This window comes from Gadus chalcogrammus, chromosome 15, assembly GCF_026213295.1.
Source record: "Gadus chalcogrammus isolate NIFS_2021 chromosome 15, NIFS_Gcha_1.0, whole genome shotgun sequence".
Lineage (NCBI taxonomy): Eukaryota > Metazoa > Chordata > Actinopteri > Gadiformes > Gadidae > Gadus > Gadus chalcogrammus.
In genome coordinates this window covers 12,962,359-12,987,320 of record NC_079426.1, presented here as the reverse complement: position 1 = coordinate 12,987,320, position 24,962 = coordinate 12,962,359, and the positions used below count along the sequence as shown (strand labels likewise).

The window sequence follows — 24,962 nt, the reverse complement described above, 5'->3', positions numbered from 1 at the left end:
GCGTCTACCTGATAAGCCTCAAAACATTGACCCACATGGACTTGTGGGGAGAAGTTTAATTTCAGATCAATGAGTGGACCGCGGGAGCTGGGTAAACAGCCAGAGACTAATCTCTACCAGATGATCCAGTGAGAGCATCGGGCTCTGGACCCCGGCTAATCCCATGCGAAAACAGCCCTAGGTGCACACTCCTCTCCCGGGCCGCTTGATAAATACTGGTCCATTATAGGTGTCTGGCTGGGAGGGAGTTTTCTAAAAAGAGGATCAGGGCTTATTTCTCTCTCTCTCTCTCTCTCTCTCTCTCTCTCTCTCTCTCTCTCTCTCTCTCTCTCTCTCTCTCTCTCGCTCTCTCTCTCGCTCTCGCTCTCGCTCTCTCGCTTTCTCGCTTTCTTTGCTGATTATTTATCGATGGACGGAGTTCCATGCATGATTTGTGTAAATGTATGATTTCCGAAATAATTTGTTATAAGTTAAGAGTTGAGGTTTACGCACAATGATGCGCGTGCATCGACCATGGAAACTTGATACAAGGAGACAAGAAAATGTGCTTCAAACACTCAACAATGGCTCACCTTGGACGAGTTCAACTCTTTGGCCTGCATCTTTTTTACTCACATTACTCACACGTTATGTTTTCTATTCCCATTTTACGCATGGGGTGCGTGCGTGTGAAGGAACAACGCGGTGGGTTTGTAGAACCGAAAGACGAAAGGGAAATTACGCCGTGGACAGTGCGAACCAGATTTGAGCCACGATAAGGAAATAAATACACCAAAAAAAGAGACGACATTGGGTCTGCGCTGTGGCGGCTTACCGCCGGAATGTTAATCCTCCTAATATATTGGACTACAGTTGGAGAGGCTGCGCGGGCCTTCGGGCTCCGCATCTGGGGCCGAGGGGAGGAGGAGGAGGAGGAGGAGGTGGATAGGGGTCAGAGCGGAGGACAACTCAACTCCTATTAAGCCGATAAAACAATAGGAGACGTGACGGCTATTTTGTTCCACGTTAAGTAGGCTATATCGTATTGCCTACACTAGCAGCGGTTATATTTTTAAACGTTACCCGAACATAGTATTTTCCTCAAATACCCCCCTGTTACAGTGTTGTTGGAGTGAGGCCGAGGAAATAAGGGTCGTGCGTGCAAGCGTGCAGCTTGCGGGGGATAAGCGCGCATGTGTGGTCCGAGCAGCCCGAGGGAGAAGGACCCGCTGGACCTCATAGTGTTTCTTTATTATGTGGTGGGGGTCCCCCTGCTTATCCACCCTGCCGCGAGAATGAAAGGGTATAATTCTTAAAAAAAGAAAAGAAAAACATATCTATGTTTAACCTATGGGTTTGTTTTATACTATATATGTTTTATACTATATATGTTTTATACTACTATAGGCCTACTATATGTGTGTGTGTCTTCTATTCTATAAATATATATGCGTAAAATCTTTTTGGGATTAAATATATTTTTTATTAATCATAATCCTTTCATATAGCCTAATGTAGCCTATAGGCTATACATATATATTTATAGTCAAGCCTAAAAAAATCAAAAAATATACCTTGACGCCTATAGGCTAGTGCCTTTAGGCCTAAACGGGTCCACCGTGTAGCCTATGACGAGCCCATCGTCGCACCTGCGGTTCTGTGTCTTTAAAACCTTCATGTAGGCCTAATGTAAGCACAGGTTACATAGAGCTCATTATTATTGAACACATACTTTCTGTTTTTACCACCGTACGATAAACATGAAGTGAATCGAGTAGCCTACATTTAACTTTTTTCTTTCTTTAAAAAAAAGAAAAGATTCATAAGTTAACATTTTATTTATTCTATTTTAAATTATTAACGCAAACAACAGACAAAGAACTAGCCAATCCCAAAAAGTAATTCAGTCTTGTTAATAATTTTTACAAGCCACACAGATAACTATAATTTCCTCTAATCCTCAATCGGGAACAAATATGAAAAAGTCTGCTTATAAACTAAAATAATTCTGTTTGTATTCGAACACTAATTGCCATGAAGTCGCTTTCTGCTCGAGTCTCAATTATATTTATTAGAAAATCCCTCGTCGTGGCAGTGATTTATCATATCCAAGATGAATAATGAAGTGCTAATAGATGCTATATGTTCCCCGAAAATATAACCAGGAATTATTTGTAATTAGCAAATGCGTTGGGTCAAGTCACTGATAATAAGTCTTACTCGAAGAGATTGAATATTAAATGAGAAATCTGCTCGTTTTAATAAAACATGAATCCTCGCCATTGGGTGTTGGCATCAGTATTCCACATGGTGTAGAGTGCGACTGAGCCTGATGGAGAGCGGTGCTGATGCTGCTGCGTAGATTACATGCAGTGCGCTGCTGATTAATAAACGGCTTTAAACGGCTTCTTGGTGATGCGCAATCGTCCCCCTTACATCCCCTTTTCAATCACTTTAAATCGAGTGTAAAACGTATGCATTTGCTCTAATGTGTCTTAATCTCCGTCTGCAAATTAAATCACGGTAATAAAATAAGAAAAAAAATGGTACAGTCACACAACGAGTATAATATATTTTACCCCTTTTCAAAGTGTTTCACGTGTAATCACTTGAGCGCCGATCTGGATTAACCACGAGGACCACTAAGGGACGTGTTGGACTGAAAAGTACACGTTATGAGTGCAGACAGATGGCCAAAGTAGACCTGCACGAGGGCAGTTGGACTCATTGTCGGTAGGCCTATACACTAGGACTAAAGAAAGGCGTCTCTTTCTGCGGCGTGACGCCTTAAACCATGTTTGCGTAAACCAAATAATATTTATTCTATTGATATAACAACCTATATTCTCACAACTCAATAATAAGAACACATGTTCCTGAAAATATAAGGTCCACAGCCCACTCAGGTAAATAGTTGGGCATGATGTATATTTAATTGTGTGGCCCCAAAACTTGTAATTCAATGAGGTGCACCAGATATTCATGATTCAATATCTCTCAATGCAAACTAGTTATGCTATGCTGTGATTTGGGATTTGAAATAGATAATTTTGGTGTTAGGTAGGCCTAGGCCTATATCCTCAATTACAATAAAACAATTATCTTCAAGTAAACTGAAAGCTTTTAGGTCAAAACGAAAATGATTGACAATTGTATAAATAAAAAAACTGGGTGATTAGAATCTGTTCTTTTTTGAAAACTGCTCAGTATTTGTGTCAACACAAAGCTTTCCCTCCATTTCCTATATAAAAACCTGGCAGCGGCTGCATGACCAGCTTCTCCAAGTGTCTTGGGCGTTACTAGATCCCCTCCCCCCCCCCCCCCCCCCCCTGCAGTGGTCATCGTTCATAGAGTGTAGGTCAAACATATCTGTAACGCAACCCCGGGCCGAGAACATCTCAATCTCCGTCTCCATCCATTACTCCTCCTTCTCCCTACTTCTCACTTTGCGTAATCGTTGCCATGGCGGTGAAACAGGGTTTCCATGGCACCGGTCATGTTGCAGGAACACAGTGTGTTTTGACCTGCGGTCGTAGCGACCACCACGGGTTAGAGATGGTTTGTAGATATAGATAGAGGGGAGGTAGAGGGGACGTGGGGTGAAAGGGGTGGTTCTGCACTGCTCCGCGTCAAAGTATATTTCATAATTCATAAAAACAGATCATTTTATTGTTCTTTAATGGGACAAAGCAGGCTACACCAGAAAGAAAAGCTTATTTTTTGTTATAACAACTGCACTCTTACATACATTTTTTACAGTCATTTCACAGACTCCCTTTGTATAACACCACACAAATCTATAAACTCAATGGCTTCTTTAGAGTGAACTTTAGAAAGGTAGCTAATGTTCTCTTTGTGTGTGCATGCTTGTATGTATGCATGTGGCTGTGTGTGTGTGATGTGTGTGTGTGTGTAAGTATGTATGTGTGTGGCTGGCGGTGTTTCTGTGTGTGTGTGTGTGTGTGTGTGTGTGTGTGTGTGTGTGTGTGTGTGTGTGTGTGTGTGTGCGTGTGCGTGTGCGTGAGTGAGTGTGTGTCTCAAGGATATTTTTACTTTCCAAGACTATGTTGGGTGGCCTCCACTTGGCCTCATTGGTTGACCTTTAACTTATGACCTTGGGAGGTGAGTGGAATTCACAACAAAGATTTGAAGTTCCTACGTGTGGTGCGCATGGTGCGTCAATCTCAGGGCTGCTGCCGCCACATGCGTCCCTCGCCTTCAAAGTACTACGCTTTCTCATAGATTCATAGTTTGTTTAGTTTTTTAGTCACATACAAAACAAAAAAAAGTCCATTATATACATCTTCCTGTTGCGCCAGCGTCCAAACCCCTGGTCCTAGGAAACGCAGCGGCAAAGATCACATGACCGTCAGTCAGTCTCCAAACCTCCAACATGTTTTTGTGATTTTCATTTTTTTTTTTACCAAACCTTGCCTTCAATATTTACTGGTATCATGCAGCTGAGAAACAGGAGACGATGGCAGCGTTTGACTTCAGAGATCCATGAAAACAGTCTGTGGAACCAAGCCACAATGTCTTCGGAGCACGTCGGAGAATAATTATCAGTGGTCCATCCAGAACAAGGGGGGGAGGGGGGGGGGGGGGGGGGTTGGGAGAGAAGGGGTGAGGGCTGTTTGGGTTCTGGAGATTATTCATGTCATGCACAATCCATTCATCAGTGATCCCTCGTCCCACTCAAAGTGAGCCATCATGGGTAAGAATAGTGTTGTTGTTTTTTCCTCTGTAAAGCTGGGAGACTCCTAGGGGGGGGGGGGACATTGAGACTTCCAGGTGGGTGGATGGGATATTTGTCGGGGGGGTGGGGGTGGCAGTGGTGGGGGTGAAGAGTTGAAGAGGGTAAGGGCGGGGGGTTGTAGCGGTGGTGGTGGTGGTGGACCAGTGGCTCCGGCCCGTGCTTCATACGGGCCGGTCCACAGCGTACTGACAGGGGCTCAGGTTGGACACGGGGTTCTGCACGGTGGGGTAGGCGAAGGTGGCGTGCTGCTTGGCCTTTAGCCGCAGGCTGGCCAGGCTGGAGTTGCAGGTGTCTCTGTACATGTAGGGGCTGGCCGAGCTGGCGTAGGGGCAGGTGGCGGCCGACACCGCCGAGTTGAGCCCAGACGGCCCGTTGAGGTTGTTGAGGTTGCCGAGGTTGTTGAGGCCGCCGGAGGGCACGCCGGCCACAGACGACGGCACCATGCTGGGGGGCATGTTCATGGAGGGTAGGGAGCTGGGCGGCGAGAACATGGGCTGTGAGCTCAGCGGGCTGACGTTCATGGAGTTGAAGAAGGGAAAGCTCTTGGCCGAGAGGGGGCTGCTGGCCGCCAGGCTCTTGGTGGCCCAGTTGTTGTAGGAGTAGCCCGTGTACATGTCGTCGTAGGGCTGCATCAGCCCGTTGAACTGGGCACCGAAGCCGTTCTTGCACAGCTCCGCCTGCTGGTTCCTCTCTCGCTTCCTCCACTTGGCACGCCGGTTCTTGAACCACACCTTGGGAACAGGGAGGAGGAGGAGAGTTCATTGCATGCTGAGGTACCGAAGGAGGAAGTGCATGGATCATGGGGCGCAGTCGGTATGGAGATTTATAGTAGTGAAATGTGATTTGTATGTGAGGTATTTTGAAAGGTGTGACATTTTTGGAAATGGTTTGGAGAATCTCTAATCAAGGGTGTTTCTGAACACACAGAAATCGACTAAGATGAGTTTCATGTTAATTAAACTTTTTGAAATTACTTACTTTATCAGAATAACCGGTGACAGCTGTCTGCCGAAATTGTTTTGGATATACTTGAGAATGTATGCAGACTTTTTGAAAGACGCAATGATCCTAGAAACTAACTTTGTGTATTATTAAACAGTCCTATTCAGCAAGCGTTAATGAACCTCATTATTTGAATAGTTGAATCCAAATGAAAGAAATGTCAGAGAAAGGCAATTTTCCCATTTTTCGTTTGTATGTTCTATATTCAGAAGATATGAGACAGATTAAAGATGAAGTGCAAATCTAAATTAAGAGTTTTCAAAATCTTCTCAAAAAACACAATCGTACAGAATCCTACAAACTTTTCATTTGACCTACGGCATAATAACCCCAAAAGTAGCAGTACAAATATGTATTCAGGGTTTAAATAAAGACCTGTCCAGTATGGACTATCGTCTTTACGTTACAGCGAACAGGCCAGACAGCACCGGCTGCGTTTGTTATGGTTGTAACAAAATGCTATTGAACACTAATGCCAGACGAGGGTGTCTGTTACACACTGCATTTTCCAGGAGAGAGAGAGAGAGAGAGAGAGAGAGAGAGAGAGAGAGAGAGAGAGAGAGAGAGGAGAGAGAGAGAGAGAGAGAGAGAGAGAGAGAGAGAGAGAGAGAGAGAGAGAGAGAGAGAGAGAGAGAGAGAGAGAGAGAGAGAGAGAGAGAGAGAGGTGGGGGGGGGGGGGGGGAATACCCCACTAATCGGGGGTAACTGTTCCCCCAGATTGGGTCTCTCAAGCTGGAAGCACGGAGGGTGAAACACTTCAAAGCGGAGAAGCCAAGGTTATGCCACGGCTCTCTGAACTCAACTGACGTGGTTTGGTCGTTCTGGTGTTTACGTGCATGTGAACTTGCCCTGAGCTATTGTTCAGTATCTTTTCTTGGAACTATCAATTACTTATAATAGTACTACGGTCATACAAAGTCCCTTTCATTTAGGGGAAACAAAGTGGCTGGGGATTAAAGATGAATGGAAAGAGGCGTCAGGAAAGGTTGCTCAGTCTTGGATACGTTTGTTTGGATCATAAACAAGGAAAACCTGTTTGAAAACGCATTATTGTGCTTGTTTTCCTGACCCTTCCCTCCACCCATTCAATGTCCTCACCTTAATCTAGATACCAAAAGCAAACAGCAAACCTATCGATTATTTGGATTTCCTCATTATGAGAATCTCTGACAATATTTAATGATAAGGTCAATTGATCCTGTCATTGTCTGTAATGGGCCTTTACAGAAGTCCTTATGCAGAGTGTATTCTCCAAATAAATGCATCTGCAATCACATCAGTTTACAGGCCTTTGGTCTGAGAACTGGGTTCTCCAGAGTGGAGCTTGGTCAGAGAGGTAATTTGGGCCCCACAGAGAGGGGCTTGGTAAGAGAGGCCATTGAGGTCTAACAGAAAGGGGCCTGATCAGAGAAGGCCATTGGGGTCTTACAGAGAGGGGCCTGGTCAGAGAGGCCATTGGGGTCTTAAAGAGAGGAGCTTCGTCAGAGAGGCCATTGGGTTCTTACAGAGAGGGTCTTGGTAAGAGAGGCTATTGCGGTCTTACATAGAGGGGCTTGGCCATTGCGGTCTTAAAGAGAGGGGCTTGGCCATTGGGGTCTTACAGAGAGGGGCTTGGTCAGAGAAGGCCATTTGGGTCTTACAGAGAGGAGCTTGGTCAGGGAAGGCCATTGGGGTCTTACAGAGAGGGGCCTGGTCAGAAAAGGCCATTTGGGTCTTACAGAGAGGGGCCTGGTCAGAGAAGGCCATTGGGGTCTAACAGAGAGGAGCTTGATCAGATTGAAAATGCCAGTGGGCCATGGATAGGTCGACATTGTGTGAGTGGTGTGTGTGGTCTGTTGTCCCTTCAAAATAACAACCAGCCATGGCAGCTATGTGACCTTTCGTCCGGCCAACATTAATGTGATTCATTGCTTGTCAAGGTGGCCCACCATATTGTCATCTGCTAGAATGCGGCCGCTCCCACTCTATTTAGCCACAGTGACAAAATCAGTGTGGACGTGTGAGCTGAGAGTGAGTGACAGCCGGACAGCAGGTCCCGGCCCGTGTACCTCTGACATTTAGGCCACTAGACTGGAACCTATCTGCCTCTGGTCAGCAGAAGAGGCTTCTGAACTACCCCCCGGTTATACGCGGTCTGACCACAGTTGGTCTACGTTTGGATGGATCTGCTCGCCCTTCTTTAACTTTCACTTTTAAACTTCTCCGCTTTTTGTCTTTTACCAGTTAGAAGGGAAACCAAACTTATATCAAGGCTGAGAAAGAATAGTAGTTTGGAGGTTCATGAGATGGATGTGACCATGTAAAGGTATCATCTAATTCAGGCCTGGCCAACCCGCGGCTCCCGAGCCACTTGCGGCTCTCTACCTGGTTTCATACGGCTCTTACGTTCATATGGAATTGTGGAAAAAATATATAATATCTGACCTAACTTTTCTCCTGACTTTTCTTGACCTCCTGATCAAAACCAATTCAGGTTTTCTCTCAGCCTCAAGTTGGGGGGGCCACCTCTGGAAAGTCGTTGCCTGTCTAACAAAACGCTCTACTTGGCCACAAGACAATGTTTTGGGGAAAAATACCAATTGTGTTAACCAATTACGAGACAGACAAAGGCGGGGAGGGCAACCAATTACGAGATAACAGAGGGGGGAGGGACCTGACCACTAGGGGACAGGTGGATGGGGAGGACAGAGGGGCGGAGTCGGTCACCCACCCTGACGCGGGCCTCTGTGAGGTTGGTCCAGACAGCGATCTCTTCGCGGGTGCTCATGTCCGGGTAGCGGTTCCTCTGGAAAGTGGCCTCCAGCTCCTGGAGCTGCTGGCTGGTGAAGTGGGTCCGCTGCCGGCGCTGCTTCTTCTTCAGGGAGCCGTCCTCCGCACTGGACTCATCCAGCTGGTTCTGGTGGGTCTTTTCTGTGTCTGGAGAGAGGAAGGGCGGGGCAGGGGGAAAGGGGACGTTTAGTGCCCGGGGCTCATGTTTTACGACGTGTGCCGTTCCAATGCGTCTAGCAGATGATTTATGCAAAGTGGCAAACAGTGAATTCTGATACGTGTTGTTAAATATAATTTTGCCATTTGGGGGACGCTCTTATCCAAGGTTTCTTTAGGTACATTTTTGCTCATTGAAGATTTTAAATATAATTTCATATTCCTCATATGAAGAATACACACTCAAAATGACTCCCCCCACACCTAAACATACACGCCCACACAGAAAATGTATTAATAATCAACATGTGTATATTATTAAGGCAAGTACAGGGATTTTTGATATTATCTATGAAAATATCAATAACTATTGATAATACTCCGATAATGATTCAGCTGGTATATAGTTGTACCATTTAGTACAGTGAATTATATTATATTAGCATGATATGGAGGCAAAAAAGGATGGTTTGCTTCAAACACGCCTTGTTAAAGGCTTTTATTCACACGCAATGATTTCCTATTTTGAACATACCCTTTCCCTGGTTGTATAAAGTACAAAGCAAGAACTGCCTCTATTATCCCAATATGTGTTGTACCAAACAACATCACACACTTTCACCCTTTAAGGTCGGGGACAAACATTACACACACTTTCACCCCGGACTGTATGCGACAACCCATGCACGCGACACAAATCCAACTTTTTTGGCGCGCCCTGCACAAAGCAGGGTCCAAATTTGGATTTGTATGTCAGATAAATGTCAAATTCCTCCCCTCCCATACTGCACCCCCAACACAATACACTAACACTAACTTGAAAGTTTGATTCAGGAATTGAAACGAAGCGTAGCTCGAGGGAAACTCCCCTGAGATGTCGAACTCTGTAAGGGGTGTGGGGGGGGGGGGGGGGGAACGAGTACGAATCCCTAACGTCTTGATTGGTTGTACTTATTCATTTGGTGATGCATACCTGAAATGCAGAATGTGTTTTCTGTTCCCTCGGGACATGGGTGTGAGAAACATCCCTGATTATTGTAAATTGTATCCATGTCTGTTGTGACTGGTTGACAGCCGTGCAAGGGATTATTCTGTAGTCTGACTCTAACACGCACACATAGCAATTAACCCGGATTAGTCGTGTCCAGGATGACTCGTCTTTTTACAAGGTTAGGGAAGATGGCAGCTGAGGCTGAGGACAGATGAAGGACGCACACACACACACACACACACACACACACACACACACACACACACACACACACACACACACACACACACACACACACACACACACACACACACACACACACACACAAAGTCTCCCACATGTGTACATACACACGGACATGATTATAACGTACATTTACATGCATATGACCGTGCATGCGTATATATAAAGATATAGAGACTTCTACGCACATACACTCATCCACACACAAACATGCATACAAACATGCATACACAAATAAACCCCCGCCCAACACACACACACACACACACACACACACACACACACACACACACACACACACACACACACACACACACATGAACTCCAGACAACTTCACGCACAAAGACGCAAACTTATGCATACAGATAGACCCCCAACACCGCCACACACACACACACACACACACACACACACACACACACACACACACACACACACACACACACACACACACACACACACACACACACACACACACACACACACACACACACACACACATACACCCTGGAGGACCACACAGTTGTGTGTCTGCCCCCTCTTCACCCCCCCCCCACCAGCCCTCTCTTCCGCACTGTGCTGAGGACCTCACAGAGAGCAGCTAAATGAGCCTGCTGTTCTAATCCCGGGGATCAGGGCTCATTGTGGGCCGGCAGGTTGGTCTGTGTTTGGTGACGGCTTAGCCCCCTCTCGGAGCCACCGGGAGACAGCGGCGGCGCGGAGCCGAGGAAGCCACCCTTCCCGACCAGAAAACCAATAAGAAGGACCTAACCTCCTCCTCCCCCTCCTCCTCCCCCTCCGTTATCTTGTTATCTGCGGCTGCTGGTAAACCGACACTGCGTTAGTACTCTTAGTCCACTTATTGGGCCCAAAGTCTGGGACACAATGCAGGGGAGGAGAGGGCAGTGGAACAATGGGGAGCAATCTGACTCTGGGGGTCTGGCTACACGGAGGGACCTCCGCCGAGGTCAACCCCTCTGTGTAAGCTGGACCAGACAATGAGAGGACCGCTTCAGCACCGAGTGACACACACCACTTTCTGTTCGTCTGTCTGTCTGTCTGTCTGTCTGTCTGTCTGTCTGTCTGTCTGTCTGTCTGTCTGTCTGTCTGTCTGTCTGTCTGTCTGTCTGTCTGTCTGTCTGTCTGTCTGTCTGTCTGTCTGTCTGTGCATGTGTGTGTGTGTCCTTCCGACTGACTGTATATCTGCCCATCTGTCTGTCTGTCTATTTCTCTGTCTTGTTCAGTCTAGTTCCCAAAGCAGTTTCTCCATCCTATTTATTTTTCGGATCTAACAAAACAAAGTTTGACATACTTTTTAGATATCATAGAAATGTACACCGTAGTGTGCCTAGAATACCTCTAAAATGGCTCCCTGTTGGAAAACATAAGCTGATCAGGTAGAGGACTTCATGGCAGTGAATTAGCCGCAGAGCGCAGACATCTCTTTAAATCATCATGTCTGCCTCACAAGCATCTGAAGACTTTCACCACTGGCTTTATCGCCGGGCGAGCCTGCGTGGTGCAGCGCGGTTGCGAGGCTTTTACATCACAATCTGCATTGGCTCCGCATTAGAAACCCTCCTGAAACACATCCACTGTCTCGGCCGACGCTTTCAAGTTAAACCGGGTGAACAATAGAAAGCTTGTTTTTTTTATCCTCCTTCTGAATGAGTCTAGTAGTCTACTTTTGTTATATTCATTCGAGCAATTATTATCATAGCCTACTAATGCAGAAGGTCGACTTTTTTTTTTTTCATCAACGGCGCTTTGTGTTCGTCGTTAACGCGTCACATTATGCAGCGATTTGGTTGACGTGTAGGCCTTCTTGCTTTTTTATTATCGGGCGGGGATTCAAAGCATATGCAGATGAACGCTGGTTGATTTCGCCCTGCTTTTGCTATTGAGCAGGATGTCATAATTTATAATAGGCCTTACCTCCCTCTGTCACCTCCTCTGGATTACAAAACCACCGTGTTTCGATTTGGTATATGCCCCCTTCATCCAAAACAAACATAGCAGGCCGACCTCCTGGTTTGTTTATTTAATAGGACGGATCACATGGCCTGTGGTGCTTTTATGTTTAAAACTGTCCATAGTCACCAAAGATATTTTTAATGGGCCTAACATTTATAATTAGGAAAATTTGCCTAACGATAACCTAAATAAGGTATGGCTAAAATAATAATGTTCATAATAACAAGCATAATCATACTCATAATCATAACAATTATAATTATTATTATGATGATGATTATTCTATAAGCCTAGCCTAGATAATTATTATACATATAATATATCGATGTCATACCCTATTTACACGATATATATTTTTGGTGGACATGCCATTGTTCATGAGAAATCGACAGCCAATACAAAAAATATATAATCTTTAAAAAAAAAAAATAGCGATAGGACCTTAACATTTATCAGTGTTGCTGCATCTCCTAGGCGACCACACATTTCTTACCTTATCATCATACCCTGATTCAGAAATCAGGAGAAACATTCAACAAGACTCACCACTGTGGTCCTGGCCTTTGCATCCCTGGTCGTGCTGCGGCGTCCCGGAGTCGGAGAGGGAGAGCGCCGGGCTGCGGGCCTCGCTGTCCGCCAGAAGGTTAAAATCCATCACCCCGCCTGCCAGGGTCTGGGAAACAGCAAGGTGCGATGTCCTTTAGCCAACAGTAACGCCTACACACCACTTTAACTCAACTATTTAAATCTTGCCATTTATTCCAAAATATTATATTATAATATGCTTACAAGAAGTGAACAGAATTAATTACCCCTGTCAATAGAATTATCAATAAATATATAATAACACCGGGATTTGGCTACGAAAGGACATTATCAATATCCTGCGAATACATAAAAATAGCAATATTTTTGTTGACACGAGAAAGCAAAATATAGGTCTCACTGTGTGTTATGGATGAGGATCTGACTATATAAATTCGGCTATATAAATCCCTCTCCCGCGCATCGTTTCACAGCAACACATGTATTCCTGTAGCCTAACTCGTCCTCCCCAAAATAGCAACCAGACAAGACCGAGACGGAATCGAGCCGAGAATAAATGGCGGTTTTATTTATACGAGCGTCGTTAACACGTAGGAGATGTGAGGGACAATCACTCATTCGGGGCCAGAGATTTATGATGGCTTGGCTTAATTTAGAAAATCCACTTAGGCATGGGCCAATCACGTGGCTCCTCATGTCACTTGCGACATCCATTTAGGCCTTCTTCAATCACTTGGGTCGTCAGGTTGGTCGCGACACCCAATTAATCTTTGGCCAATCACAGTGGAGATTGCAGAAGTAAGATGAAGCCTTACAATGTCGTTATATTGAATACAAATTGAATCAACATATAATGCTTGAATCAAGTTGACTAGAGTAGCAAAAAGGCCTGAATGTATTCAGAAGTTTCTCTGGGATGTTGTGTCGTCTGTCCTGTATTTGTGTCCAAATAGACACAAAGGATTTAGGAAGGATTTAAAATGTTTATACTGTTGACAATCATTCATGTACAGGTAACTCTCGACCATCCATTCCGCCTTGTCCAGCTGCACATGCGCATTACTCACGGTACAACGTTGTCTCGTTTGTAAGTTATCGTGGCTGTCTAATCAAAGTTAGTCAATTAGGAATTATACAACGTATACAGCTTTACTCCCCGTGCGTAAATCACCATGCTAGCCTGTGTGTGTGTGTGTGTGTGTGTGTGTGTGTGTGTGTGTGTGTGTGTGTGTGTGTGTGTGTGTGTGTGTGTGTGTGTGTGTGTGTGTGTGTGTGTGTGTGTGTGTGTGTGTGTGTGTGTGTGTGTGTGTGTGTGTGACGGCAGGTTGCGTGCCAAGCTTTGTGTGCAGCAGTAACACCACACCCTGCTCTCCCCACCACGACAGCACCTCGGGCGGACTACAATCTAAAGACCACAGCGTCCTTTATATTAATATTATTATTATATTTAGCTGTTTGGAGTTGATGTATACTTGTGTTAATATATACAATAAGCTTCACTATCCTTTTTTACTGTATGCAATAAGATGTAGGCTAGCCTAATAAAACATGCAGGCCGAGAGTTTAAACGAATTTACTTCTCCTTGCAAGAGCCTACTCTTTGCGTCTACTGGGCAATTCCCAGTATACTGTGAAGTATTTATATACTTGATAACTTCGGCAAAATAAGTTCCATATGTGTGTTAAGTTTTTTTGACCACTCTTTTTTAAATTACAGCACTTAAATGGACTACTACCCAACATAACAAAAAAATGAATAATTGTGTCTGAAACAAGTAGCCAACGATTGGTAATCCAATTTAAAGGCACGAAAAGTTTTGATGAGGGATTGAATAGTTGAGGGTGTTTAATAGCGAAGGTTATAAATTAATAAGATTATATAGGCCTGATTGTTTTTGTAAACCAAATAGTTGAAAGTAAATAGTCAGTCATAGGCTAACTAGTGAATGAAAAATACCTAGCATTTATTTCCATGAGAATTGTGTTAAAACACCTGTTGTGTTTTTAAGCTTTTTCTAGGCCTGTTGCAAAGTTATAACCACACACTTTGGTTTGACAACCGAATATTTTTCGAGTTTTCTTCTTCATTCAACCAAGCATGAAATTTAGTCAACATAATAACTCTTATTAAATAAAGTTACACAATATATAGTTTCGTTTTTTGCTTTGGTTTTCGATCAATATATATTCACCTAAAAAAAAGACACAACCGTTGAAATCTTGAAAGAGAAAATCCATCTGCTTTCTGTTTGAGCTCCCTGAGAAAAAAAATCCCGAGTGTTATAAAGAAAGATTAAACTGACAGGAAAATTGTTATTTTCTCTTTTCCTTTATCTGCTCGAGGCTACGTGTCGATGGGAAAGGCAGTCTGAGATTAAGATAAGGTCAAGTCGGTGCTGAGGGGGCCCATCCCGCTCTATGTTGTGGTTTTGTATTAATGACCCCCCCCCCATATGGGTTTGTGGGTTAAAGTTGACTTGCGGGTCAAAAAGCTCAGTTTTCCTTGGTGAAAAAAAAAGTTTCCTCCATTGCTGAAAAGTATCGCGCCAATCACTAGAGTGAGCGCTGAAGCAAAACCAACAGCAGATGATGTAATACATAAGTAGTTTACATTTCTGTGTACTTTTGTCCCTCTTGGAATCTAAAGACAGACAAAGGTACTCCGCCTTGGCTGTTGGTACTTTGCAAACACGCTTGATCCGCGCGCCTCCTCCGAAGTGCCGTCAGATCTACCTGCAGCGGCGGCAGCGGCGGCTCCAGGCCCCGCGGTAAAGCGGCCTTTTCTTTACGACTATCTAATCCGCGTCTTTACGACTCACCAGAGATGTGTATCATGACTCATGAGTGACTGCTGGTGCCGATCAGGAAAGTGATGGATGCCGCTGCGTGCATGCGGTGCTGAGAGGATCTGGGGCGAGCCGGCGAGGTAGGGATTGGCAGGGATGAAGAGAGTGTGAATGTGTGCGTGTGTGCGCGTGCGTGCGTGTGCGTGCCTGTGTGGGTGGGTGGTACAAGTTGTCAGTGGCCCTCTTCATAGGCGCGACATGATTATATTTCCAAATCGAGTACAGCCCTCCCTCCCCCCAACTCTAGGAGCTCAATATGGCCAACAAGCTATCAGAGGGACTAACGAGCGCACGCGGAAAACCTTGGGGAACTTTAGTATGTCAATCAGGTTTATGAAGGAGCGCGCGGTGATCTATGGGCCACCCGACCCTCTGCTCGTAATCAGTGTCATAAGTGTAGGTCTGAAAATCTGATGAGATAACCTTTAAATATCACTCACAAAATCCCACGTACGGAAATATGCGCGCACTCGTTGTTTTAAGTGATGATATAGGCGCACGATTAATACAATTATTATTCGGAATGGGGATGCTTTATACACAGGTTTCGGGATTATATATGATAATATGCCCATATGAGGGTGGTTCATTGTCGTGCTATTCGGTGGATGGATGATGGCCTCCGCGGTCTAATAATGTGAATGTGACATTTGAGCTGACCTTTGGGCTGACAACCTGCTGTTCGGATGTGTTGTGCTGCTCTAACCCGCCATTTTAAAATGTTACAGAACGGGTTCCCGTCAGACTCTAATTATGACAGCTGTAATGACACCCTTTTATCTCCGCAGGTATAGGCCTATTGGAAGTGTTTAATTGATGCATGATCAGATGTGTCCTGACAAGAACGCAATATGGCGATATATGCCTGGCCTACTGTTTTACATCACTCCCTACACGACTTCTGTCATTCGGAAAGCGCTTGCTGCGGCGGAATCGGCCTGAGAGGCGCCCCTGAATTCATAGGCCATCCATGTTCAACAATAAAGGCAAATGATCTGAGACCGACGCACAAGATGAGAGGCGCGTGTTTGCATAAGATGGGCTGCTTTGCATGCGCAGTGGCTCGATTACATTGATCTCATTAAAATAGATATCTCATAATAATAATAATAATAATAAAATAATGGAAGTGGGGGAGGGGGGGGGGTCGGCTGCGGAGCCGTTCATTTTTTTTCTGAGGAAGATTGGCCCGTCCATCTGTTGGTGGAGCATGCAGGAAGTCTGCTTGCATTTCCACGGACTCGTGAGCATTAGCCCCGGAATTATTCATAAACGCGTGGAGAATTAATTCCCAGGATTAAGAGTTGATTAAGATGTGTGTCACTTTGCTGTCTGAGAACTTATTAGGCGGCTGCTCGAGATGGCGGCAGATGGAATTTCACTCCGGTGTTTGTAGATGTTAATTTCTCCCCTCCTATAACAGCCATTTGCATATGATTGAAGGAGTGAGTCAGGTCGAGCTTTTTCCACAACGGCAGGAAAAAATAAATAACACACATGCACATGCACACGCACACGCACCGACAGACAGACAGACAGACAGACAGACAGACAGACAGACAGACAGACAGACAGACAGACAGACAGACAGACAGACAGACAGACAGACAGACAGACAGACTATGTTTTTACTGGTTAGGCCTAATACTAAATAATGTAGGCCTAATTATTGGGATATTTAGTTTGTTAATAACCTGAACACTTTTTAAATAGCATATCTTTGCATATCATGGTGCATGCATGATGCATGCAGAAATGCGCGAGTTCTTCAAATGCCAGCTGTTAATTAGATGAGGATAAACAATATCCTATACGCACATGCGCAACGGGTACAAGTAGGCGAGCCAGGCCGTTGCCCTTTGCATTTGTGTTTTACTGGCTATCGATGGCACTACTTTTGACATATTTGATATAACCAAATCAAAAAACATTTCAGTGCTTGAATGCTAGACGAATAATATGGTCTTCCTATTTTATTAGAAAATAATCACACAAAACATCCTCCCTATTCTTAACACGCTTCAGAATAGGCCTGTGAAGCAGATGTTATTGTTGAAATTGTTGTATTACATTTTTATTACGATTTGTGTGACCACTGCAGTGGTGGAAAAATCTATGACACGTACCTTTCATAATTCTGATATTTTTTTGTTATTTTAGAATTGATGGATATTTTTGGATGGATCAATTCATTCTTCCAATATTTGGAAGCAAAATTCTTGAATATTTGCAAATTGGCAGATTATTTTGACGTTGCCTAATGCCTATATGCTATACATTTTTATACACATCAATCAAATAATTTGGAAAATATTGGACAATACATGTGTTATGGCTAAAATGCCTATAGTCTTATGAATATGAAGCCTACTATATTTATGTGTTTTTTATTTTATTTATTTATTTCCATATTTTTTCCAGGGTTAATTGCATTTTCGGAGCACAATTTGTCATTTTAATTGTACGTTATTGCCTCCTTTGGCCTCGTTAATCCTAAACTTTATTATTATTTCTGGACTGCCATTTAGCGGTAATTTGAATTTGTGTTGTTCAGGTTTATCACTTAAAATAAATCAATAACAAAGCCTAATTAAATAAATAGCAATAAGCCTGTATATTGTATTGCATTATGTGGAAAGGAAACCACAATTTATGTGTCATCCCGAACGGCCGTGTTGTAAATATAAGGCCTGTCTTTGTCAGGAGGAGGGGGGGGGGGGGGCGCGGGGGGGGGTTACTGTTCTGTTTTTTCTATCGGAGGTCTCTGTGGCGGGGAACACCTGCCACCTATCAATGACGAATGGATCTCCAAATATTTTTGACCTCTGAGATTTCGCAGCGGCACTCCAGTGGGATGTGTGTCTGTGTGTGTGTTTGTGTGTGTTTGTGTCTGTGTGTGTGTGTGTGTGTGTGTGTGTGTGTGTGTGTGTGTGTGTGTGTGTGTGTGTGTGTGTGTGTGTGTGTGTGTGTGTGTGTGTGTGTGTGTGTGTGTGTGTGTGTGTGTGTGTGAGTGTGTGTGTGTCGAGAACATGACATAAAAATTGAAATGAAATACATCACTGAGCGATCGGCTATTCCAATGAATGAATTTCCTTCGAGGAGCAAACTACTTTTTTGGGCTGTATTTGTTGTGACATGATCTGACCTAAAACCCTTAACATTTCCTCATTAGAGCCATAGGCATGTCTGTATTGTTTAAAACTTGGGCCGGGCTCAGGGCAAGGGTGGAACTCGTTTTTCGTTGTTTTAAAATACCAATGTGTTCAAAAATATTAGGCCTACTAAATAAAATAAAATAACGTAACATTGGATTTTCTATCCATTCCCGTCTCGTAATCCAACATATAACAGGAGGATATGAATACAGGATTACATTCATAATCTAGTTAGGCCTGTCGCAATCCCCCAAATTCGCAAAGGGATATATGCAGTAGGCCTATAAACCGAAATCAGGAAGATCAAGAGTAAGTACTAAGTGAGTTAAACTCCCTCCAAGCTAAAGGCAGACCAGTGGAAACAGTGATAGATACCGGGTATTGATCGGGAAGGATGTCCACTTTTCCGTGCAGGTGATGCTGGTTTTAACAATGTCATGTTGTTGGGTGTTGAGTATCAGATCTAAAGATCTAGCCCACACCTTCAGAGTATACCAATAGACTAATTGGCATAGAGTCACAAATAAACACAACGGATCAAAAACAAAACAAAACAAGGCTACAACAAGTATCTGACATTTCGCGGACAGGACTTACATCAATCCTGGTGTTGAGAAATTAATCCGTGGAAAAAGCAAGGTAGTTGTTGCGTAATGATTGTCCTAGGACTGTTGTTTTCTGGTGACATCCACAAAGTTCCCCGCGTGTGTGGAGTGAAAAAGCGGTCAGTTTGCTCCTCGGCGCGCGATCATGGATGAAAGCAGCAGTAGTGGAGGGAGAGGTTTGATCCCCGCACATAGAGGGACTGACTTCATGCTTAATATTGTGCGCGACAGGTCCGCTGTAGGAAGGACTGCCCACTTTACAGCTTTTACTTGCCCCTTACCGCCCCTTTCGGCCCGTGTTACGAGCGCACACAAACACACGCACGGCAAGTATAAAAAAGCACGCACGGATAAAAGAAAGTCCTCCTCCTCTCCTGGTCCGTGCTGCAGTTTGCCACCGATTTCCCCCGCACACGGACGCACGGACGCGCAATCTCTCTCTATCTGTCTATCTCTCTCTATCACTCTCCACAACGCCTGGTCACGCAGCGTCCACCGTCCGCTGTCCGCCGACTCCGTGACTGTTGTTGTTGTTCGCAACAATACATCTCACTTTACCTTACTTGCTGCTCCATGGGCTCCACACATTTTCCTTCCACTTCTGTTGTGTTGTATTTTCTGCTCGTTATCTCATCGTTGTTTTTGTTCGTTCATGGTCTTGCTTATTGTGTAGCATTGTGTACACCATTTATGTTGGTCTCAAATGTTCTCATACATACTAATTATTTTATGATACTTTGATATGATGAATCAGTTGTTTCATTCCTCTCACAATCACAAGACAGAGTGCTTTTGGTTCGATAGATTGTTCCTCATGTAGGCTATTTCACTCTATCACATGCATGCCTCCTTTTGCGAAATATGAAACTATTATGTGATTGTACACACTTGTAGACTATGTGACTCACAGTGGCTGTTTGGGCCGGGGATTTTCTTTATTTTTCATTATCTAGGCCTACATTTTATATGTTATGTTCAAAATGGAAATTCGCAGTACAGTATACAGTTTTCATAAACAGCTAAACAGTTACTTGTATAGTAACATACACAGTGTCAACTTGTGTAACATGAAGTCAAGTGGCTTTGAACAGATAATTAGGCATCTTTTATTACGTTTTGATTTTGCATGTTGTTTAGCTACACAAAGATCATTGTATTGTATAATATGTATTAAGTGCATTTCAAGTTAATTACAAAGAAAAACGTTTCCTATTAAATATGATGGTATACTACAACATCCAACAAAAAGGGCTTTTATTTGAACACACACAAGTTTCAGGGCGAGGGTAGTGAAATGGTTGCTCGAATCTTTCTCTCCTTATTCTTCAGTGTGTGGTGACTAATGAGCACACTTACTTCCAAGATGCAACCTTACATAAATATTTCCAGCTTCGATGATGTAAATGTAATCAAGAGGGCTCCAGATGTTTCATACAGAAGGATAGATTGCCGCATGTCGGTGGATGTTAGGGAAGCAACGTTGTTAAATGTGTTTTTTCTTTTTAATGAATGTAGTTCTGTCATTATCTCAGCAGTGATGCAGTCCAACAAAGAAAAGTGATTTCCCTAGTTAGACATGTCATTTAAAAAGTATCACTTCATTTCAGCCATAAAGCAGTAGTTTGCTCTACAAATCTCAGAGAAATCAGTTCATTTCAGTGAGTTGAATTCTGGGGATGGTGAGTGTCGCCTTTCTTTGTCTGTGCATGAAACGTCGAGGAATAACATAAAGCACAGGTGATCAAACACTTTGCAAAAGAGCAAACAGAGATCGGGCAAGATATGGTGGGGGTACATGTTGGAAACACAGAGCAGGACTTTCGGTATACAGCTTGATATCTACCGGGGAAGATAAGGGACTGTAGAGTAGCAGCTATGCAATCATAACAGCCCCCAGCCCCCAGCCCACCCCACCCCCCCACCCGGACCCCCGCCACCACCACTACCACCACCATACCTCTACACGCAGACAAACAGTCACGAGACAAGAGACAATTCACACTCTCAGCTACAAACGTCCCGCAGTGCCACGTGCACATTCCGGGGCTGCTTTGAGTAAAAGGCGTCGCCCCCTGCAATAGTGAGACAATAGTCAGACGATATTAAGACCCTTGGACTTCCACATTCAAAGGAGGATGAGGCAGTCTCCGATCTCCTGTCTCTATGGCCTCCATGGATTTGAAAGATGCAAACGTGGGTGGAACGTCAAAATGTTGTACTAATCCAACCAAGGTCAATCTTTTTTGTTGATAATAAGAAAACAGGGCATTTGCATAGAGAATGGCGACATTAAACTATGTATTGTCAATATTATAAGCAGGGCGGATGGGGATGGGGGGAGGGGGTGGGGGGGCTGGGGGGGTTATAGTATCATCGTCCATGAGTGTCATCTTTGACTTCCTCTTCAGTTTACATGTGCACCCGGCAGACTTTTGCCTTCTTCAGCTTTACATATGGGATGAGGGTTTTACATTTATATGGATTAGAAGATTTATTTGTGATTTGGGAAACAAACCAAAAAATGATTGGATTATGATGTCAGATCTGGGATTAATAGATATGTCAATGTATGAACTATACAAATGTGATAAAAAATATAATTATTTGTCTTTACTTTTGGTTTTCGATATTGAATCTGCCTAAGGTAGAATGAATATGGATAGGTAATTGTCCCATATGTCCATGTGTTGATTCTATGGACACATATTCAAAAGGACAGACAGTCTTGTAGTGTTTAACTCAGAGTTGAAAGGTTCTGGGTTCAATCCCCCATGTCCATAGTCCCAATTTATCTGTTTTATGAGACCAACAGACGAACAAATTGGTAAATTATTATCAAAATTCATAAGACATCATTGAGCCAGATGCCCGCACCCTTACCTGCTCATTAATGATCGCACTATGTATCTCTTTGGATAAAAGTGTGACCAAATAGTAAAATGCTATTAAATACTGGTGAAATAAATTATTTGAACATCTAATCAAACATTATTTAAATATTTTTAGATCTCTCCTATCCTGACTGCAGAAATATTGCATGGACTCGCCAATTTGATACATCCATGATGCAAATCCCTAGCATAAACCACCCCTTTGATGTCGTCATCAACACGCTCAACCAAACACGAAACGAGTCGTACAACCCTGCTACATCATCCCGCCTTAATTACCAAATCCCTGTAGTGAACGCTATACTTTATACTGTAAATGGGTTTCAATTAAAAATTAATAGTACGAAATGTAACATTTCATACAAATAGTATTTTATATAGTGATAGCAACATAGTGCATTAAAGAATACTTCGAATGCGATTGGTTTCCTTGTCGGTCAATCAAACGCAGGAATCATGGTTGGCCGAGAGCACAGAGGGTTTTCCACGTCAGTGTGTTTACCAAGAAGACTGACAGCTGCTTAAATTTAACACATTACAAACTTATATTTCCTGTTATCAAAGCTGCAAATCAATTTCTACCGATAATGTATTTCACGTGGTGTAAATGTCCGTAAACTGTAGATTCCCTGGGTCTGTTGTCGCGTATTGAACTTCCTATTGGTCTACCTATTCAGTGTTAGCCGGCTAGCCTGTTCAATTAGCCTAGCCAGTTAGCCCAGTGGTTCGCCTGCAGGACTCCATCTTGTGTTGAAGTTGGTAATTTAACCACACAGAGGTAAGTTATTTAATCTTGACATCACCATACCTGCACTGTGGATGTTGTCGTTTACCCATGGTGCCGTAGAAAGATAGAGGCGGAAATTGAGGCTAATATGACGTGGATATCAAGCTAGCATGTTATGCCAACTTGACCACAGGAACACAGCCGGTTTTATTGGTTACACATCGCAGTTTTGCTATTAGTACAAACGAAACGCATTTTTACACATTAGAGGAGTGTGTCTCAATTTAAGTGTGGTCTATGTCGTATTATATGTTTTAGCAGGGATGGTAATGGACCTACGTGGTTAGCATCGTCATTTTACTAATCAGCTGATCATCCAGTTATTCCAGGTAAACTCGGGAAGACAGTTCGCAAGATCTGTATTTAGCCTTGGAATAAGGATTATGTCTTAATGTCTTCGTTTGTCTACGAGAATTGCCATAACAATTCAATGCATTCTACCAATGGATCAATATATTTTGTTACATAATGATTGGTCAATGTATTCTAGGCCTGTGTAATCTATATGTTTTTGGTAGGGATTTGTGTGTACCGGTATGGATTTTAAACTGTTCTTGATGATAGTTTATTCCCAAGAGAAGGTATTTCATCCTTTCAATGAGAAGGTTAACCTGTTGGGTGTAGTGCAAGCCTAGGGGACTGCATCATTACAAACAATGCTACAATTTATTTCACAGGTTCTGGGCTAGAATCCAAAGTCTGCAGTCTACCTGAGCAAGATTCCTAACCCCACCTCCTTCTTAATGTATCTAAATGCATTCACTCTTAGGTGCTTTGGATGACAGCATGTGATCAACATTGAATGTAGAATGGTATTTTCATAACAATATATCTTCTAAGGTAACCTGTCAAGGTTTTTCTGAAAATGTATTGCGGATGAAACGATTATCCGTAGAAAAACTTTTCTGTTCTAATTTCAGAAGGCAGGATGGTGGACAAGAACATCTACATCGTCCAAGGAGAGATCGGTACTGTGGTTGGAGCAATCAAGAGGAACTCTAGATGGAACACCCACACTCCACTGGTACTTTCATCACAATCTCAATTTAGTTTTTTTACTCTGAACTTTCTGAAGTTGAGATGACCGTATTGTGTTGCAATGGCAATGAGTTTCGCTGTTATGAAATGCTGACTTCTGTTGAATTTTGTTTGACAACAAATACTTTCAGAATTCTTTCAGAAATGTACTTTCAGAAACGTTTTTCTTTAGAAGAATAATTTACATGCCATGTTTTATATCGATGTCCCAATGTGTAACATTTCACCTAGCTTAAAATAATTTTGACGCATCTGTAATCAATGCTGATCGATAGTGATTCATATAATGCTATCAGTAAAATCCCATCCTATAATTAATATACCGGTATTCTACAAATGAAAAAGCCTGTTGCTCACTATTTGTTTTAACTAATCGTAAAATCGTCTCCTGCCCACTATTTTAGAGGGGCTCAATCTTACATTTGATGACTTTAAGAGTGGCCAATACAAACCAACCAAAAAGTGTTTAGTGGAGGGGCAAGTGCTTCGGAGATGGTGGCAAGCTGGATTGTGGGTTTGTACCCTGAAAATGGGCATTATCATATCTGATTAAACCGGATATAGAGACTGCTGTAGGCAATATTTTTGAGTTAGAGAGAGCAGAAGAAAGTATTGAGATATATTGCATCAACACACCTGTGGTTGAGCTTTGTTGACGTTGTGTTCGAACATGTGATTGAGAGTCAAGTTGGATTCCCCAAACCAAAAGAGATGCCCTGATGTTGACCTCAAAAATTATCTTAGAGCAGTCTAAATGCCCGATTGTCTCATACAGCAGCCCTTCCCACTTACTAATAGCTGACGGTTGGCTATGACATAAAAAAGAAAGATCTACAACTAAAAACCTTGATGGGCGAACGCTCTGCAACGGCAATCTCAAATCAAAACGCTAAACGAGCATTGCATGTTTAAGGAAGTAGGTGATAAAGAAGGGTTTAATAGTTCGGTTCGTTTTACCTTTATTACCCCAGGGTAGGCTCTCTGTCATCAAATGCTTCGTTCCTGCTCCGTGCCCAAACAGAAAAGTCACGTGATCGAGCATATATGACTGTGGCCCTTATCTTGATGTTATCTTCTGACCAACAAACAATCGCACCACAATCACTGACAATTTGATATTGGTCATTGTCATACTTATTATATACCCAGCCTTGGGCTGGGCGATATGGACAAAATCTTATATCACGATATGAGTAATTTTCTATCACGATATGGATATATAT

General features: G+C 43.3%; 2 protein-coding genes across 3 annotated transcripts in view; one reads left to right on the top strand and one right to left on the bottom strand.

Annotated features, from left to right (window-relative positions):
- Positions 1–4,896: 4,896 nt before the first annotated feature.
- LOC130404668 (pituitary homeobox 3) lies at positions 4,897–19,256 on the bottom strand. Its single transcript, XM_056609528.1, has 4 exons — positions 19,016–19,256; positions 12,418–12,544; positions 8,448–8,653; positions 4,897–5,466 (listed from the first exon to the last, which is right to left on the bottom strand). The coding sequence occupies exons 2-4, from the start codon at positions 12,524–12,526 to the stop codon at positions 4,897–4,899; spliced, it is 885 nt and encodes a 294-aa protein (XP_056465503.1). The 5' UTR covers positions 12,527–12,544; positions 19,016–19,256.
- A 3,087-nt stretch (positions 19,257–22,343) lies between these two features.
- LOC130404114 (Golgi-specific brefeldin A-resistance guanine nucleotide exchange factor 1-like) overlaps positions 22,344–24,962 on the top strand; it is a 78,658-nt gene continuing 76,039 nt past the window's right edge. For both annotated transcript variants that reach the window (XM_056608717.1, XM_056608716.1), the window contains exons 1-2: positions 22,344–22,692; positions 23,622–23,725. In XM_056608717.1, the coding sequence (XP_056464692.1) occupies positions 23,630–23,725 (96 nt within the window). In that variant the 5' untranslated portion in view covers positions 22,344–22,692; positions 23,622–23,629. The remainder of the gene's footprint in view (positions 22,693–23,621; positions 23,726–24,962) is intronic.